The sequence below is a fragment of the Typopeltis vanoorti genome, chromosome 1 (assembly GCF_054136105.1).
Source record: "Typopeltis vanoorti isolate ZY-2024b chromosome 1, IOZ_Tvanoo_1.0, whole genome shotgun sequence".
NCBI lineage: Eukaryota > Metazoa > Arthropoda > Arachnida > Uropygi > Thelyphonidae > Typopeltis > Typopeltis vanoorti.
Genome location: NC_143549.1, coordinates 149,472,416 through 149,492,396, shown reverse-complemented (window position 1 = coordinate 149,492,396; position 19,981 = coordinate 149,472,416). Strand labels below are relative to the sequence as shown.

The 19,981-nt window shown below is 34.8% G+C and overlaps 1 protein-coding gene across 1 annotated transcript in view; it reads left to right on the top strand.

Moving 5' to 3' along the window:
- The first annotated feature begins 15,728 nt into the window (after positions 1-15,728).
- Positions 15,729-19,981, top strand: part of LOC150110532 (E3 ubiquitin-protein ligase KCMF1-like) — a 111,665-nt gene continuing 107,412 nt past the window's right edge. The window contains exon 1 of the mRNA XM_090394593.1: positions 15,729-16,350. Within this exon, the coding sequence (XP_090250719.1) occupies positions 16,335-16,350 (16 nt within the window). The 5' untranslated portion in view covers positions 15,729-16,334. The remainder of the gene's footprint in view (positions 16,351-19,981) is intronic.

The window sequence follows — 19,981 nt, the reverse complement described above, 5'->3', positions numbered from 1 at the left end:
CCATTTGTACTGAGCCTGGCATTTCGGCAGCATTGACGCTGAATGACATTGAAAATAAATCTAAAGAAGACTGTTGGTTCCGAAAATCACTACTCTCTTCGAACTCACTTCACAACACGGCTAATTTTCTAACGTATTCATCAAGAGACGAACAGTCGGACTCAGCGAGAAGTTGAAAATGAGTAAGTCCTTTTTTGGGAGTTGTGCCTCCCAAAGTTTCAGCTTGGCCACAAAAGCTCTGATATGATCAAACAGTGTGCTCTTTAGATTGCAGCTGCGTATTCAGGTCATTCATATGCAACGAGATGTCTGTCACAACGGCAAAGTCTGTCATTCACTTCGGATCGTTAAATTCTGCAATCAAATTCCCCTTGGTTTGCATGAACTGATGTATTTCGCTCCTTAAGTCAAAGACTCTTTTAAGAACCTTCCTTCTGCTCAACCAGCGCACATCACTATAATAAATAAACCACATCGCAGTGATCCGCTTCGCACTCTTGGGTCAAAAACTCTTGGAATTGACGAAGATTCAATCCTCTTGCCTAATAATGTTGACGACAGTAATAATAACTTTCATGACATTCTGAAATCCAACAGTTTTCGAGCACAAATTCTCCTGGTGGATTAAACAGGGTAATGGACGAAATCGTTTCCTTCTAGTTTCGGTTCTTTCCATACAGGGCAACAACCCTTCGTTCTTTCCCATCATAGCAGGGGCTCCCACCAGTTACCATGCCCTCGAGGTTGATTAAGCTGAGTTCGAAACGCTGGAGCGTTTTCCTGGCGGTTTCAAGAATATCAGTGCCTGTCGTCGTTCCCTTCATAGGTACGAGCACTAGCATTTCTTCTGTCACAGTGAAGTGTTGATCAATGCCACGGAAAAAGATAGCCAGTTGTGCTGTATTCTTCACATTGTGCTCTCATCTAAAGCAAGTGAATATAACGTAAATTCGGCAGTTTTTCTAAAGTTCTTTCAATATCATTGGCGAGTTCTTCGACACGTCGTGCTACAGGTATCCCAGACAAACTCCGTTTTTTAAATAATCCTTATTATTTGAGCACAGAATTTCCCCAGCAGCGATGAGACACTCTTTCACAAACTCGCCGTTCAAGAAGGCTTTCATTTTTAGCAATTTTTTCAGCTATTACATAACTTACTTTGACACACATTGCGCTCTCTTCCCTCTTCCTTTTAAACGTACCCTGCTGGCATTTTAAAAGAATTTGGAGGTGGTTCACTTCGTCCACACGAGGCCCTGCCCTTGAAGGTGATCGACATTGGTCACATGCTTTGTCTCATAGTGTCGATTTATATTGTATTCTTTTGATACTAACACTGACTCACAACAAATTAAAGACACTGGCTTATCGTCGATTGAAACAAAAAAGTACCGATTGGTCCACTTTTCATTAAAAGCTCGACAAGAATCAATTGATTTATGCTTTTTACTCCTAGATGATCGTAATGGAAGTTGAACTCAAAAACTGATCCCAAATGGCCGTGTAACGGTTATTATCCACTGAATATGTCTCACACTAATGAAAAAATTCTGGCAATATAAACCACAATAGGCTATGGATATAATGGAAATAACGAAGTATCGAGGACCTTTGAGATGTATCTGGAAGGGAGTAGACAGCGCACTTGAACGAACTGCTGCTTCAGCCATCTACCTGCAAGTTAGTACTAGTACTTAAGTATACCGCTTGGCACTGGTCGATGGCTGAAAAAGCATGTCCATTTAATATTTATTTTTATAGTATTTTATGTAAAGTATCAAAAGCATAGCGTTCCTTGTGAATCTGGAAAGCATCTTACAATTCTAAATACCGCAGTATAGCTAAGTGGCCCGCGGGATTCATTGAAATTATTTTTTATTTAATCGCGTTTTAATGTTAAGTAGTCATTTTTTCAAAATGGCCGGCGGGCCACGGCAAAGCGCTCCGCGGGCTATGCGTTGAAGATCCCGGTTGTAGATGCTTACATTAAGGAAAACAAGACTGAGAAAAATTTCAATGGAATCTAAATTCTTCTCTCAAGATGATCATAGTATCTATAAATTTTCCGATGTATTATATTTCATCGCATGATTGATTTGTTAATTGTTGTCGGAATCAGCAGAGTTAAGAACATGACTAGATAGAGCTGATGTACCCTACCTTGAGTAATATCTCTAATCTGCTCTTCCTTAGGAAGTTAAATCAAGCTTTCTGTTCGTCCTTGCAATCACAACAAATACTATACAGACATGGAAATTTCTGGCAGCAGTAAATTGGTGTTTCTGGATCAAAGATTAGTTAGAGGTGTGAATATCGTTTAGATCTTATATTTCTTAATAATCTTTGCTAACGTGAGTGTAATGGAACTCATGTGCTGGAGAAAAATACAACCTTTTATTTTGATATTGTCTTCAAGAGATTGGGCGAGTGAATTAACAGGAGATAAAAAAAAAATCTTTTTCTGTTAACTGTTCTCCTGAATAGACGTTAAAAGAAGAAACTTTAGTTCTTCCTTAATTTTTCATCACTACTAACAGTGAGTACATGGACAACGAATATCACCTATGGATAGATGGACTCAGCATCTTGTCGTTATCCACTAGTTGGTGAGAGTGATCAGTGGGTACCCAGGGACAGGGGCCAAGAGTACCTGCCCCCCCCAAAAGAACAAGGAAAAAAACAGTAGAAAATTTTCCAAAAAACCTTTTCCTAATTAAAATTCATTTTTTTTTATTTATGTTGTGTGGTGTCTTCCATTTTTATATTACTTATGAATTAGCGATCATTTCAGATGCTCAGTCATAGGTCGTATGCGATGCGTAGTGTGTATTCTCAAATCGTCTACTCAACTCGGGCCCCTCCCAAGATTAAATCCTGAGTGCGGTTGTGAGAGTAATCATATGGTGTCGACCTGGAAAGTTCTTCAATGTGTGAAATTATCTGTTAAGAGGGCTTATGTGTGTAAATAAAAAGCTCATAAGTATAACAAACTTAGAAGATTGCTTGGATGCATGCCATGGCGTATGAAACTGCAAATGTCAATGTTGATAGTACATGAGAAGTGGTAAAGGAGTGTTTGAGGGAAGTAATAGCAGATTTGCATGCCTAGAGTCAAGAGAATAAATTAAGTGGGATTTAAATGAATGAATAACATCATTAAGCTGGGGCTACAAGAAAAGAAAATTTATGGAGGAAATTCAAGGAGAAAGTTGACCAGCAGGCACTTGAATAGTACAAAACACGGGACAGCAGAGTTACCAATGTGGTAAAAATGCAAAAGCAGAATTTGAAAGGAAATTAGCAGTGTGGGTCAAAGATAATCCCAAAGAGTTTTTTTTCGGTGTGTTGCAACTAAAATTAATTATGTTCATGATAGAACGAGTTTAATGAATTCCAATGTGGTAGGGAGGTAACTGAATCAGACAAAATTGTAGAATTACTAATTGAACACTTCGCAAGAACTTTTCATTCAGGTGGAAATACTGTAGCGTGAAGTAAAGGTCTATATGGAAACTGAGGTAAATGAAGTGGAGGAGCATAGCATATTACAGATAGCGTGAATACAGCTCTGGGATTAGATGGTTTACCAGCTCGGTTTTATGAGAATTGGCAGTAGCTTTGAACATGTTGTTTATTAGAAGTCTCAGCTCTGGGTTAGTCCCAATCACTATATTAGGAGTTGTAGTAAATGTACTGGAGAAGTTGGTAAGGGCAAAATACAGGAATTGATAAACAGAAATGGATAACGGATGGATCTTGGGTAGATTTTGAGGAACCAAACCTGGTTTTATGAAGGATAGGGTATTCCTCAGAAAATGGCTCAAGTTTTATAATACAGTTACAGGTTAACGGGGCAAATTAATAGATTTACAGTGATACTGCTGGAATTTCCAAAAAGCTTTTGACAGGCTGCTTTATGGAACCATAAACAGTGAACTGCAGCATATGGGCATGGATACAAAGTTGGTGAACTGGATAAGAGGATGATTGATGTAGAGATATCAAAGAGTAGGTTAATCAAATGTACTATCAAATAAAGGCCAGTGACTAGTGAAGTTCCGTAGCGCTCTGTTCTTAGTCAGTGACTATTTAATTTTTACATTAACAATATAGGAAAGGATCTGAGAGGAGCTTTCAGTTGTTTCCTGATGACACAAGTTTGGGTCGAGTAATAGTTAATACAGGTGATGTTAAATTTTTGCAGGTTGATTTGGATATACTGGCAGTTTGGGAAAAGGAGAATGGTTATCAGTTTAATATGGCAAAGCACAATGTTATGCATTTGAGTCAAATGCATAACCCCAAATGATTTGAGGGTAAAATATTACCAGCTGTCTACCACATAGCTGAAACGGTACTACAGGAAATTGATAATGCAAGGGATTGTTTGCTGTGTTTTTGTGGGTCTGTCAACTATATTTTAACCTGTAGGGTTTTCTAGTTATAACTGTTATTATTATTAAGAGAGACCTCCAGGAAGTCAGAGACTCATTGTACATACTACATGGACCAACAATAACACTTATTCTTGAGTTCATTCACACTGCTTGCACTCACAACATCCAGTGGCAATTCATTCCAATCATGCACCATCCTCTGAGAGAAAAATCTATCCCTCACCTCCATCTTCGCGGCATTCATTCTCAGCTTCAAAGGATGCCTTCTTGTCCTTTCCCTCTTCTTCTTCTTCTTCTTCTTCTTCTTCTTCTTCTTCTTCTTCTTCAAGTGTCATCTCCTAGAAGGAGGTTGGCAACCCTGTCACGGAACCTTTTTCTTTCTTTTGCTGCTCTGGAACATTTTTGGTAATTCAAGCCAGTCCAGTCCTTAATGTCTTCGAACCATTTTCTCCTGGGTCTACCTCTCCCTCTTTTTCAATTCAATTTCCCTTCTAATATTAATTTCTGAATACCTTCTTCCCTGGTTAATGTCCAAAATATTTCAGTTTTTGCTCTTTAATTATTTTCATTAATGTTCTTTTCATTTTTGCTTTATTTAAAACATCTTCGTTTCTTTGTCCATGGTATTTTCGATATTCTGTTGATGGTCCACATTTTGAAAGCTTATAATTTTTTCTCTGCTTCTTTATTTAAAGTTCAAGTTTCACTGTTGTAGAGAAGGCTTGACCAGATGTAGCATTTTATTAATCTTTTTCTTGTGTCTATATTAATGTCTCTGGATATTAGAACAGTTTTCATATCAGTAAAGGCTTTTCTTGCTATCTCTATTCTTCTTTTTATTTCTTTAAGGGAATTTCCTCTGTCTGTAAACATTTGTCCCAAATATATAAAAGACTGAACCTGTTCAATTTTCTTTTTGTTAACAGTTATGTTCAGTTTCTTATTTATTGGTTCTTTGATATAATCATGCACTTTGTTTTCTTTAGGTTAATAATTAGTCCCATGTCTAAGCTTCTGTTGTAAATTTCTGTGATTAAGTTTTGAAGATCATCTTCAGATTCAGCTATAAGGATTGTGTCATCTGCATACCTGAAGTTGTTGAAGTTCCTACCTCCGACCTTTACACCCTTCAGTTCTGAAATATATTTAAAAATTTGCCTCTCTATATATATTGTACAGTAAGGATCATAAGACACATCCTTGCCTTACCCCTTTTTTGATTCCAAAGTTGCCAGAATATGTATTTTTATATCTTATTGAGGCCATTTGATTCCAGTATATATTTGTAATTATACGTAGATCTTTTCCTTTTAACCCATTATTCTGTAGGATATGTATTAATTTCTTGTGATCTATTGAATCAAATGCTTTGGTTAATCAATAAAACAAAGAGATATGCTTTTCTAGCTGTCAAGGCTTCTTTCACATAATGTTTTCAAAGTGAAGATTCCTTCTCTTGTACCTTTGTCGTTTTGAAAACCTGATTGAGTGTCTTCTATTTCTACTGACAAAGTGCCTTTTATTCTTTCTAGGATTATTCTCAGTAGTAATTTGTAACATGATTTGTTAAACTTATTAGTCTATATTCTGTACATTCAAAAGTTCTTGGAATTTTGGGAATAGTGACAAAGGTGGATTTCCTTAGATCATCAGGGATGTATCCTGAATCATAGATGTTATTAAAAATAACCTTTAGATCATTAAGTGTGCTTTCATTTACTTTCTTTTACAATTCAATAAGGATCTGATCGGGGCCTGGTGTTTTACATGTTTTCATTTGGCTTAGAGCGTATTCTATTTCTTCATATGTAATTGGTTCACCATCCATATTTTGTATATCTGGTGCGTCTGTGCGATCAGAGTCAAGCAGTTCTTTTCCATATTCTTTCCATCTTTTTATGATATCTTGTGTCTCAAGTAGCATTTTTCCATTTTGATCTTTTATACAAGGATTATGGTTGAAATTTTTCTTTTTATTTGTGAGGGCTTGGATTGATTTATGCATCTCTTTACTACTGTTTCTTGTCCAGTTCCTCTATTTCTTTACATTTTTCATTTAGCCACTTGCCTTTAGCCTTCCTGCATTCATTTTTTTATAATTTTACTGAGTATTCTATACTGTTGTGTACTTTTCTTTTTTTCGTCTTTCATTCATAAGTTCTAGTATTGATTCAGTCATCCAGAGTTTTTTCTTATTGTATTTAATTTTTGGGATAACCTCGTTAGCTGTCTTATATATTGCACTTCTAAAATTTGTTTTCAATTTCCTCTGTGTTATAAAGTATATTGTCTTCTGTTTTATATCCCACATGATCTAATTTCTTCCTAATTTCTGAGTTAAACACCATTTTGTTGTCAGGTATATTCAGAGCTGTGAAGTCAAGTCTTTCAGTATGATTGTTTTTAGAAATGTTTTTTAGTTTAATTTTTAAAGTGGACACAACAGGGTTATGGTCTGAACCTATATCAGCACCGTGGTATGTTTTTATGTTGGTTATATTATTTTTGTATCTATTATTTATCATTATGAAATCTATTTGGTTTCTTATAGAGTTATCTGGGTTTGTCCAAGTATACAGTCTGCGCTTTGGATGTTGAAAGAAAGTATTCATAATGCGCAAGTTCTTTTGAATGCAGAATTGTATCAATCTCTCACCTCTTTCATTTCTGTCGCCTAGTCCAAATTTTCCAACAACTGGATTTTCTTCCCCTTCTCCAACCTTTGTATTCAAGTCACGCATCGCTATGAGTATCTCATTTGATTTTACATATTCTATAGATTTTTGTAAGTTATTATAAAAATCTTCTATTTCTTCATCATTGTGATTCATCGTAGGGGCATAAACCTGGATACTTATGATGGTAAAAGGCTTTGCGGCTAATTTAATAAGTATTATTCTTCGTTTATGGGCCACAGCCTCATTATACCTTTAAAGTCGTCTTTCATAATCATGAAACCCACTCCATATTCATGCTTCTTCCATCAGAATATACCAATGTAAATCCAACTTTCTCTAGTTTTCCCATGTTAGGCCATCGTGTTTCACTAATTCCCATCATATCAACTTTAAGTCTTTTTATTTCCTGTATAAGGTTGTCAAAATTCCCCAGCTTATATAATGTTCTCACATTCTAAGTTCCAATTTTCAAGACTCTGTTTCTTGTTTTCAAAGATATATGCTTTTCTGGTTGTCAAGGCTTCTTTAACATAATGTTTTCATTGAAGATACCTTCTCTTGTACCTTCGTCTTTTTGTAAAGCTGATTGAGTGTCTTCTATTACTGAATATCAGGAGCATTCCTGATGATCCTACCCAGTGCTTTTTTTTTCTAGAAAAAAAGGTGCTGGCACTCACCATGGAGATGTTGTTACAGCAACTTCAACTTTTCACATATCCTCCTTAACCTCGTCGTCTGTAGATGGCTTCTTGCTTTTGGTATCAACTGCAAAATTACGACCTCGGAGCAGCCATGAGTCCACATATTTGATAGGGTTGAAATGAGTGAGAGGAGGTCCTACTATCCTGATGAACATCAGTGCAAAAGTTGTCCATACAAGCAGAGATTACCTAGATGAATTTACTATAAGATTCGTCTGAGAGAAACCCCTTTCACATTCACTGGAAGATATTGCAATTGTGCTTTAGAGGAAGTATTATGTTCGGCACTTTATTTTCTTGAAGATATTCACGGAAATCACCAACTACTTCTCTTTCATTTAAGCGAAATTTGGTGCTAACTTTTTAATTACAACTTCACGAAATGTCAGATGCTTCCCAGAATTTTCTGGCCAATACTTGGAATCAAAAAAATATTTGGAATGCAAAGTAGGAGATTCACTGTCAATTTCTGAATGCTTTGTATGAATTGAATGAATGAATTAAAACCTAACAAATTTTTCCAAAATTTTCACCACACTCCTGAGATACTAACTGGTCGATAGTTGGAGACCCATCGGTGTCTGCACAACCCTTGTGCAATGAAATTACCATACATTCTTTCTATTCCTGTGGAATCGTCCCTCTTCTGAGACTCATATTAAACAGTCTGGTCAGAGTAATAGCCACTTCAGCTGAACATTCTTTTGGCACACGTGCTGATATCCCATCTGTCCCAAATGCTGAAATCTTATTCAGTTTGTACAACAGCTGTAATACCTTGTCCTCATACACCTAAATTTCTTCATCCAGTGAAGATACAGCAGTGAGCTTAATGTCCCATACACCAGGTTGATAGCCTTTAACCACGCTACCGTCCACGATGTATACGTATATACCTCCCAGTTACCATGGATGCGAAGTGCATATTAAAATTGTAATACTATTGACATTACATTGAAATATATGATGAATACGAAGCATTTGCTGATGCGTATTTGATCCATAATGGCCCTTAAGGTGGTTTAAAGAATACTTAATCAGAATGTGTTCCGAGATTTCGAAGAATAAATAGGGTAGGAGATAAATCAAGGTGTAAGCTTATTAAGCAAGGCATTCGTAAGAAAAAAATGTTGGGAGGAGTAACTGGTACATAAGAATTATGTCCGTGATGAAAATTATAAGCAGCAGTCTAGAATAGTCACAACTGATTTTTACAAAACAAAATACTCATACTTTGCTTTCGTTTCTTACAAAACGAAAGCAAAGTATGAGTATGAAAAGAACTGGCTCTGTGTGCTAAAGACAATCCAAAAGAATTCTATCGGTATGCCACAAGAAAAAAAAAAAAAGAATGAATATGAAAGAATAACTCTTCTAAATGCAGATGCCATGAGGGTTACAGATGCAGAAGAAGTTGTTCAACTAATGACTGACCATTATGTTAAAAGAGAAACAAATTGATGAAGATACCCTAGATTTTTTAGAAAAATATTATAGCCTCACAGAAGCAAAAATTAAATTGAATAGTATAACAACAGATAAAATAAACGAGAGTAAATGAGTAGCCTAAGGATGTCCATCTCCCCATACCTTTTTAACATCTACGTAGAGGATATGATTAACGCCTTGGAAGGAGAAAAACGGGTCAACCTAAATGGTTATAATCTGAATAACATAAAATATGCAGATGACATTGTAATGATAGCGAGCACAAAAAAAAAGATCGTGACCCTAATAACCAAACAACAATACGGCTAAAGAATATAGCATGACCATAAATACAGACAAAACAAACATCTTGATAATTGGAAAAAAAACGAAGAAAAAGAAAGTTCTTGAAGAAGAAACTTCTCCTTGAATGGATCAACAATTGAACAGGTAATACAATTCAACTATTTAGGAAGAGTTATAACAGAACACTTAGATACCATGATCACTATCAAACATAGAATATCTACTGCATGGTCATCATTTAAATAAGCTAGGGAAAATCTGGAAAAATAATAAAATTCCAAACCTCTAAAAATAAAATTATATAATGACTAGAGCTTGAGATATGAGTGAGAGTTCATCAAGCAGATCTTTTTCTTCTGTGATGATATTTGTTGCTCTATTTTTAAGCATATGTATAATACTAAGTTTTTGTGTATGGTGGTGAGCAGATTTAAAGTGAAGATAACGTCCAGTGTTTGTGGGTTTGTGGTAGATTGTGAGCTTGAGTTGTCCATTCTCTTGTTTTTTCTTATTAGTATGTCCAGAAAAGGTAATTGATTGTTATTTTCCAACTATAACGCGAACTTGGTTTATATAATATAATCCAAAATTATATAATGCAATTATAATACCCACTGTGCTATATGCTTCAGAAACTTGGACACTCAAGAAGACAGAGATACGAAAACTGGAGGATTTTGAAATGAAAAGTCTGAGAAAAATAAACAAACCAAAATGGACAGAAAATTAAAGAAATGAAACTATAAAACAAGATCAAATATACAGACTAATTAATAGAAAAGATTAAAAGAAGACAACCTAAATGGTACGGTCATATCAAGAGAATGGCATCAAAAAGGCTCCCAACCTTGCTCTGTATGCAAGATTAAAAGAATAAAGAAAAAATGAAGACCAAGAACTAAATGGATAACATCAATAAAGGTAAACCCATATTACAAACATATAGACAGCTCACCAGCCATGCAAGAAATCGGGACTCCTGGAGGTTATTGGAATCAACCCGTCCCCGGCGGAAGAGGACAGTAAGTAAGTAAGTAAGCATATATATAAAATCAACTGGTTGACTCAGTAGATTTTTGAATATAAATAATTTTGTCATATCATAGTTTATGTGAATGGAGTTTTTGGTGAGACAGTCATTGAGCAGATTTATTCCATGTTGCATGTTTGTTTGGGCTAGATTTGCATTGTTAGATACTAGCTCTGTTGTCTGCATATTGAAACATCTTGTCTTTGTGAAGTAGTTGGTTCATGTCGTTTATATAGATGTTACTCTCTACTATGGACTTACCCTATGTGAGTGATTTGTTTTCTATTTGGACGGTAGTTTCCATACTGCAGAGTCACTCTTATTCCAATACTTAGCTTTTCTAATAAGGTTTCATGAATCCGAGTCGAATGCTTAAGTCGGTAAAGATTACCATGACAATTTTGTTTTTCTTATTCTTCTGAAAACCGTACTGTGCTTTGGGGATGATATAAAAGTTCTTTGTAATATATATATATATATATATATATTGCGTGTTTGCTAAATACAATGCGCTCAATGATTTGATTGATAATTGGTAGTGCTGTTATGGGTCTGTAATTATTGATTAAATTTCTTTTTCTTTGTTTGTATGTGTGATTGTGGCAGTATTTAACATAATGGGTATTTGTCCTGTTTGAAATATTCTAATTATTAATTTTAGTAAACTCTGGCCTTGGCTAGCTGCGGGTTGCTTGATATATTTAGGTCTGATGCTCTGAATAACTCGACCCTTGTTTGGTTTGGTTTGATGGATTATAGACAGTAGTTCTGCTTCTCTTATGGTTGTGAACCATAATGTCTCTTTTGCTTGTGGTCCGAGTAGATGATTGCATTTTGTGGATGGAGGAATCTTTCTCTGTAGTTCTTGGGTGGAGTCTACAAAAATTATTTGTTAAAGTTAAAGGTTAAAGTCATTTGCTGGTTATTGGAAAGATTTACGTCTTTCATGAAGCTGTGTTTTATGGTTTTAGTGGTGATGATATTGGTAGCACAACATACCATCTCGTAAATCAGATGCCAGGTTTTTTCACGACTTGTGTGGAGGTTAGTTTTTCTCTGTAGCAGTTTCTTTTTGGATTTCTTATGCTTATTATATTCTTTCTATTCGTTGTTATCATATTCAGCTTTTAAAGCCTCTATTTGGATATAACTTTAATTGTTTTAATTTTAATTTTAATTCCCATACATCTTATTCTTATTTCAGCCTATAATCTTTCATGCTAAATTTCTCACTACTTAACTTAAATTGTTTGCTCCTATGAGCATTACCATCTTTTTTTTCTTTTCTGTATCTTCATTACAATCCTCGCGCATTAATTTTCAAAAGGACTGTGAAGACGTTTGTATCCACAGTGATAGAATGCCCCCCAAAAAATTATTCTCAGTTCTGATCTAGCCGGTGACTAGAAGTGAACTTACAATGTATGTTTTTTTTAATTCTAAGATCAATTTTCAAGCATTTCTTCAACTGATGCCTAATCAGTAGATCTGTGGCATATGTTAATCCCCTTTACTCGGATTTTTAGTCCCACAAGTTCTTCCTTGGATGCCATTTAAAATGAATAATATACTTGGACATGCTATACATGATTGACTAAGAGTGGAATTGGCTGCTACCCACTTTCCAAAAGTAGTTAGCGCTAAAAGTCTTCATGCTATTTTTTTTGGAGGGAAATTTCTATGTTAATTTTTATTTTTACACATTAATTTTTGTTCTTGGAAAGCTATGGTAGCGACTTGACTGATATAATGAGTCCAAAGGAGTGACTTCATCATCATGTGGAAATTTGATCATTGAATTATTCGAGAAGTGATATACACTTACTGGAAAATGGTGCAAAGAGATTATGCTGCAGAAAGAGATTACATTTAGAGTAGTGGGAGAGTCTGAAAGAAAATACATTCATGAACGTTCTATGTGTGTAGACAGCATGGGAGTGTGAAATTTTTAAATGTGTGTGTGTGTGTGTGTGTGTGTGTGTGTGTGTGTGTGTGTGTGTGTGTGTGTGTGTGTGTGTGTGTGTGTGTGTGTGTGTGTGTGTGTGTGTGTGTGTGTGTGTGTGTGTGTGTGTGTGTGTGTGTGTGTGTGTGTGTGTGTGTGTGTGTGTGTGTGTGTGTGTGTGTGTGTGTGTGTGTGTGTGTGTGTGAGAGAGAGAGAGAGAGAGAGAGAGAGAGAATTTTTATTGTGAAGTGGATGAATAAGTTTGTGGTATAATATATCTGACACTTGTTTAGTGAGATCTTCATGTCTACTTCATGTGAAATTAAAATTAGATCTCACTCCATTTCTGCTGTTTCTTACTTTCTAAAATTCCTTTAGCCAACAAGACGTATATTATGTCATGTGTATATGTCGTGTTTGTTACTGTAATTTTTAGTCTTATATTCGTGACTATTTGGTGAACGATAGATCTGGTGTTCTGTAGCAGTGACGCACTCAGGATTTAATCTTGGGTGGGGAGGACGAGTTGAGTAGACGATTTGAGAATACACAGTACGCATCGCATACGACCTATGACTGAGCATCTGCAGTGATCGCCAATACATGATACCGTGATCTCCTCTGGCCCGGCTCGTGCACTACTTCATCCGCCTTGTGTTCACAGCGGCCGTTATCCCCGAGAGCTATAGGCGATTCCCACCTTATGTGACCGCTAATTCATAAGTAGTATAGAAATACAAGACACGACACAACATAAATTTTAAAAAAATGAATTTTAATTGGGAAAAGATTTTAGGAAAATTTTCTGTTTTTTTTTTTCTTTGGGGGTGTCTGGGTTCCTTGGCACCCCTCTGGGTGCGCCATTGTCCTGTAGTAATTATATATTTACTTGTTGGCTGATGATTTTGAAGTCGGAAGAGATTATTATGCTTGGAGTTATATGTATGAAGTTATAATACATAGGGCGTATGGAGATAGGAAGGGGAAAATGCCAAATCTGGATGTTATGTAAGACTGTGGAAAGCTTGGGAAGAAGAATTAGGTTTGTTTTTCACTTTAGTACAGTGCAGTGCAGTAATTTTCTGTACTATGCGAAAGATCTAATTAAAGATTATTTTGTCATGTTATGAAAACTTCCATGGTGCTAGGTCTACAGAAGAATGACTTAGAGAAGAATAACGTAATGTCGAAATAAGTCAGAAAAATCGATTCTAGAACTCACATCAGTACAGTCATATGATATAGGTAAGAACAGAAGAGGGTTGCTGCAGCTGTCTGCCATATTCTCTCTCTCTCTCGCCATCATCACGGAAATAGCATTGGATTTACAACTCACAGAAGGACAACAGATCGGTACACTTCACTTTTATTTAAAAGAAAGAATTTATTTAATTAAATATGAGTAATATTAAAATAGGTGGATCATTTAGTTGCATGTCTAGAATGCCAGAGGAAGTGCACTGAACAGTGCAATGACAACCGGCAGTGCTGGGTGCCTACTGAGTTTCATCAAAAGAAGTATAGGCCGTATAGGCCCGGTCCTAGAGCGGCAAAACTTGAGGGGCAGCGGAAATTTCCAAGTTCTCATTTTTTAGTTATAACATGTTCTTTATATGCCGCATCTACTCACAAGTAGAGAAATATTTTTCTTTTTCTCATTGTAAGTTTAGTCTGCAAGCATATTGGCATGTAATCAAATTCTGCATAACTATACAGATACACGTGCAGGGAAAGCTACTGTATTGTTGTCGGTAACTTCACACAAAGGCACTAGGGATTAGTGAATTTGATCCCTTTCTTGCTGAACATATTGCCAAAATCGGGGGGGGGGGTGGAAGGAAAAAGTTTCGTTTCCTATCTTTCCTTTGCCAGGCATGAGGAATTTATTAAAATAACGGATGAAAAGTAATCAAATTTATTGTGGAAGAACTTAAAATAGCGTAGTACTATTCCATAAGTGTTGACTCAACACTAGACTTGTCTCATGTTGATCAACTGTCCTTCATTGTACGATTTGTGAAAGAACATGGAACTTCTGTGAAGCGTTTCATTCCTAACGTAAGTCACAAATCTGAAGAGTTACAAGAGGCGGTATTGACTTCACTAAACGAACTTGGAATTGATGTAGCAAATTGCAGAGGGCAGGCATATGATAATGCTAGTAACATATCAGGATAGTACACAGGACTGCAAGCAAGAATTCTTGAAATAAATCCATTGGCAGAATTCATAACGTGCGCTGCATATTCTCTGTCTCAAATTGGTACTTGCGCTGCCGAATCCTGTCCATACTCTTCTGCATTTTTTGATGTCCTTCAGAAACTGTACGTATTTTTCACATCTTCAACAGGTGCTTTCTAAGAAAGCACCTGTAAATTTTTGCAAAGGTAATCAAACGTCCTTCGCCTACTCGTTGGTCAGCTTGTGACGATGCCTCGGAGTCTTCGTGAGGGACGGACGGAAATAATTTCCACTTTGTCCGAAATTGAAAATGACACCAACCAGAAGAAAGTTATGTGATGTGAAGCAAGTGGGATTCTATAGCAACTTCAGTCACTGGAGGTTGTGATCATGACCTACCCATAGGCAGGTCACGAGGGGTGGCACTTTCTGGGGGGCCTAGGGGAAGCAAATACCTAAATGAGCCACTGCTCCTGGTCCCTTTGGGAAATGAAAAAAAAAGTTACATTCCCCAAATGGACTTAGGAAGAATGAATTCAGTTTTTAAGCAGTTTTTAAGTTAAATAATAATTTCTTTCACGTTATGAGAGTGGTAAGTGATATATAAAACACGAATTGAAAAATAACACGGAAATAGCATTGGATTTCCAACTTACAGAAGGACAACCTAGATCGGTACACTTCACTTTTATTTACAAGAAAGAATTTCTTTAATTAAATATGAGTAATATTAAAATAGGTGGATCATTTAGTTGCATGTCTAGTAAATCAGTTCTGGTATGGAAAACCACAAGGAAAGAGCTGTATTGAAGCAATAAGAATTTTGTGGGGTTTAATTTTCCTTCGATATTCTTAGATCAGAGATTATTTCATTATACTCCTAGAGCAGAATATTCATGATATAAAATAAAATATGATATAAAAAAAGTAAGAAGACAGAAAGAAAAAGAAAATAAGAAATATATAAAATCCAAATTCTCTCTTCTGCTCTTTCGGGGGGGGGGGAGTGTTGGAAACTCCTTAGTCTCCATTTTCGTCATTGTAGTTTAACTAGAAAATGCAAAATACCTTTTATTAAATTATATAGGTTTTAAATATTTGATTAATCACGCTTTTCATGTTTTTTTTTCACTGTCGGCTATTCTTTATTGTTTGTTTCTCATTAATGGCTGAAGTTTCCAACAAAAAAATAGATGTACATTCATTATCCAGGTTTTTGATTTCTTTTGATGTGGATTGTAAAGGTAGAGTTCTCTGAGGACGTTGCGTTATCGATGTAATGAGCATTTTAGTTTCATTACAGAATACGAAGAGTTCATGAACCAATGATCATTCTTTTTGAACTTTCTATTAAGAGGCCCATTTTCTGAGTTTTATATAGTAACCGAGTATTTACTCATCTTAAATTACGTCACTTTTTTATTTTTGTGTATGTGCGTGAAGAAGTGCGTACCCGATATCGGTCTGTGTAAAACTAGTTTTATATAGAAGTATAAAAGGTAGCTGTTTATGACGTCTCATAGTAAGCGAAGAAATTTCTTATTCCTTCGTTTCTTTAGACTGAAGGTATTAATGCAGTTTAAGACTAAATACGTTGCTTCGAAGAGGTGTCAAAGGCTGTCAGTTCATTCAACTTGTTTTATTTGAACGTGGGAGAAAAGGAGACTAATTATGTCTCGTCATGAAGGTGAGTTGATAATTAAATTGGGAAGAGTAAGTTCATTTATGCTTTCAGAAAATTTTATGAATTATTTTCGCAAATATATGGCTCAAATATCTGTTCGTGGAGTCAGTGTTCGAAGTATTCATGAATTTTTTCCAATTCTTCACGTAGAGTTTAGATTTCATTAATATTACATGAAATTGAAAATATTAGCAATTTAAAATAATAAAACTGTATCCTAGGTTAATATTGGTAAATTTATGTCACCCAATAAAAAAAATTCTATAATAAACTAGCGTATTTATACACTCCATATCAGCAAAGATTATTACTACAGAAATACTGGACAAGTTTTTAACTTTTACATTCCTGCTTATTATATCAAGGGTGTGTGTGGGGGGAGACGATCATGTCAATAATTGCTGCGCAATGTTATAGGAGAGTTGTTGACAGTCACCTTTACCTCATAAGATATATACTGCAATACTAATGATGAGCACCAGTTTAAAATGATTATATAGTGTAAAAAGTAGTATGCATTTCTATGAAATATTTTGATATTGAGCCATCTTCTGTTATCACATGTGTATATATTCTTGTTGTAAACCATGACATAGGGAAGCCAAATCAGGGATTTGCTATTTTCTCTTGGTTGGAAAAACTTATGTTTGAATCCTATCCAGGACATAAATCTTTTGTTGACTTTTTAGCTGAAGAAAATTTATTCGGTCTCATACAGAGATTGGAAAGGTGTTCAGTCCTTGAAATTCTTGTTTTTCATCCTAGAAAATAGATAAACTGGCCAGAAAATGAATGCATTTACTAGTATAATATATTTCTTCATTAACCACATAAACTTCCATGCAGATGAAATATATTACTCTTCATTCATATCTACAACATGTCAGTGGAATATTGCTATTGCAATTTTAATATGTATTTTGCATCCATGGCAACCTTGATGTATATACACCTTAAGGGTAGTTGCATGGTTAATAGCTATCATTCATGAGAGTAGTATTAAATTGAATTTAAATTTTATGAGTTTGGAAATTTGTATTTATTTATTTTTTATTTGTACATTTACATAAAATTAGAAATAAAATTAAAAAAAAAATACATATATAAGAACCTAAATGACATCATCAACTCTATATTAAGTTGTATAAAGATGTGGTGAAGAAGGGGTGAAAAGAGTAGGTTTTTTTTTTTTTTACATGGAGAGTTGTCAGTGAGTGGAATGCATTGTCAGAGTGCATTGTGAATGGAGGGAGTGTAAATTGTTTAAATGTTCAGTATGATGGGCATGCTGAGTGGACTTTCTACAATGAGTCTACTGACTCCACAGAAGTTAGTGTAATATTAATAACAAAAAAGGAGTGAACCCTTTAGGTTATTAGACCTTGAGAAGTGCAGTTTTATAAAAATCAGATATCAAGATAGTTTTAAGAATTACAAGTTCTCTCTAAATGAACTGCTACATAAAATATCAAAACATACTTTTAACCACCCTACCGGCTGAGGTGGATGAAATAGTGAGACCAAATTGCATTTGTTATTCAACGAGCGTTACGGAATCATATCCAGATTTAGCTGGATGTCTACATCATGGCCAGTTGGGGAATTAATTCTGTTTTAATCTGACCTTTTTTTTTTTTTAAGTTGGGAAATCCTACCAGCATAGTTAAACTAAAAAAAAAAGGCATGTAATTCATGACAGAGAATACAAACAGAGAAAAGAGACAATCATATTTTTATTGATCTGTAAATATACAGAAATCAATAAATTTTAAAAAAGGCCCTTTCCTGTTAGTTCAAGTGTGATCATTTACTTCAGTAAATGCATATATTATTTTAATTAGTAAATTAGCATGTTTTCTAAACTATGAGAATAGATGACAAAATATTTAGAAAATATAAGTATATTTGCTAAAAATTATCAACACACAAAAGTACTGTGTTTATATATCTTCATAATCAATTTCTTGATAAGTACTCTCAAGGAATGTATAAGATACTAGGATTTTACTACATGATTAAATATGTTATTGCTTCTTTCCAGTCAATATTTTTCTTCAAATGAATTTATTTTTGAAGACTCTAAAAATGGTCTGATATGAAATTTCAGTCTTCTGAGGCACTTCTAGCTGCATCAGTCCACCAATATTTTGTTATTCTGAAACACTATTACTCCCCCCTCTCTCATTCTATTTAAGTGATCAATATTAGCTTAGATTAGTTGTGCATGCACTTTCTGAATGCTGACAATTAGAAGTTCCTTTCTAACATGTTCATTTTTAATGATTCTGCCATTGATGCCTTCACTTCACTCCCTGAATTTTCTTCAAAACTCATATGTAGTCTTTGATAAACTTTAATTTCTAACCCAACATTCAGATGTATATGTTAAAATTGGTTTAACCTAATTTACCTGTTATTCTATACAGATTTATTCAGCTGGTTTCCCCTCCTTACCTATCTTGTTTACTCTTGTTTGCATTTTCAAATTGCTGATGCTGTACATCCGCACAGGATGTACAAGATTCTCTGATAATACTGATTTCAGAGTATCTTTTTTTTTTTTTTTTTTTTTTCAAATCAGATTTTTTTTTTTAAGTCTAAAATATTATCTGATCTTATATTTCAGTCTTCTGAGGCACTATTAATCCCAACCAATCCTCCTAACTAATGTTCTTCCTCTGAATCATTTTCCTGCTTTCAAGTATCTGTTTTGCTACCCTTTCCTGTTCTATGCATCCATGGCAGGATTCAAACCCGTAGCCTTTTGGCTGGAGAGCGGATCCGCTAATCACACGGCCAACCAGGCCAGTTTATTTGAATTTGTTTATTCAGCTGTTAAAAATAATAGCTGAATTATTTTCTTTGGTATGTTCTCTGTTGAGAATATAGTTAATATTTTCATTGTTACAGTCTATTTTCTGACTGTCTGGAGTTATGGATGCATTACCACAAGGTTTATTGAATGAGATTAAAGAATAGGTTAAAGAAAACATCAGTGGAATGAAATATACATATGGAATATGCAACACTCATTTCGGTGTTTTTTTTGTGTTTTTTTTAATTTGATTTTGATTTAAAATTGGTTACAGAAATTGTTCAGTTAAAGAATTCTAAAACTTTAACTAGATTTTAGTAATGTAACTATCAGTTAAGTAAATAGATGGTGACTGCTAATTTTGATAACCGGTTTAATGCACTTTTCTTTATAATATTGACCTCTTCTCAAGTAAATTTACATAAATCGACTGGAATACTTAGAATGGAAATTACTCTATAATTCTCATCATTTTATATCCCTTTTTTTTTTACAAATGAGTATTATGAGAGCTCTGATCCATCTATCCAGAATTGCTGTTGAGACAATCCTTCTGAATTATGCAGTATAGTTTTTACCTCTATTATATAATTAGCAAGAATTCTCAAATATAGGTTTGAGAATTCTGGCAAATTGCCACCTATTCCAGCTGCTTTTCCAATGTCAAGTTTCTGATTGTATGCTTTATTATTTCAAGTATTGATATTTAGTGCTGTTTCCTTCATCTTGTATGCTATCACTGCTTATCTCATTTTAAATACTCCTCTAGACAACCAGAATATCCTTATCTAAGTTTTTATGTCTGTTTGCCAACTGATT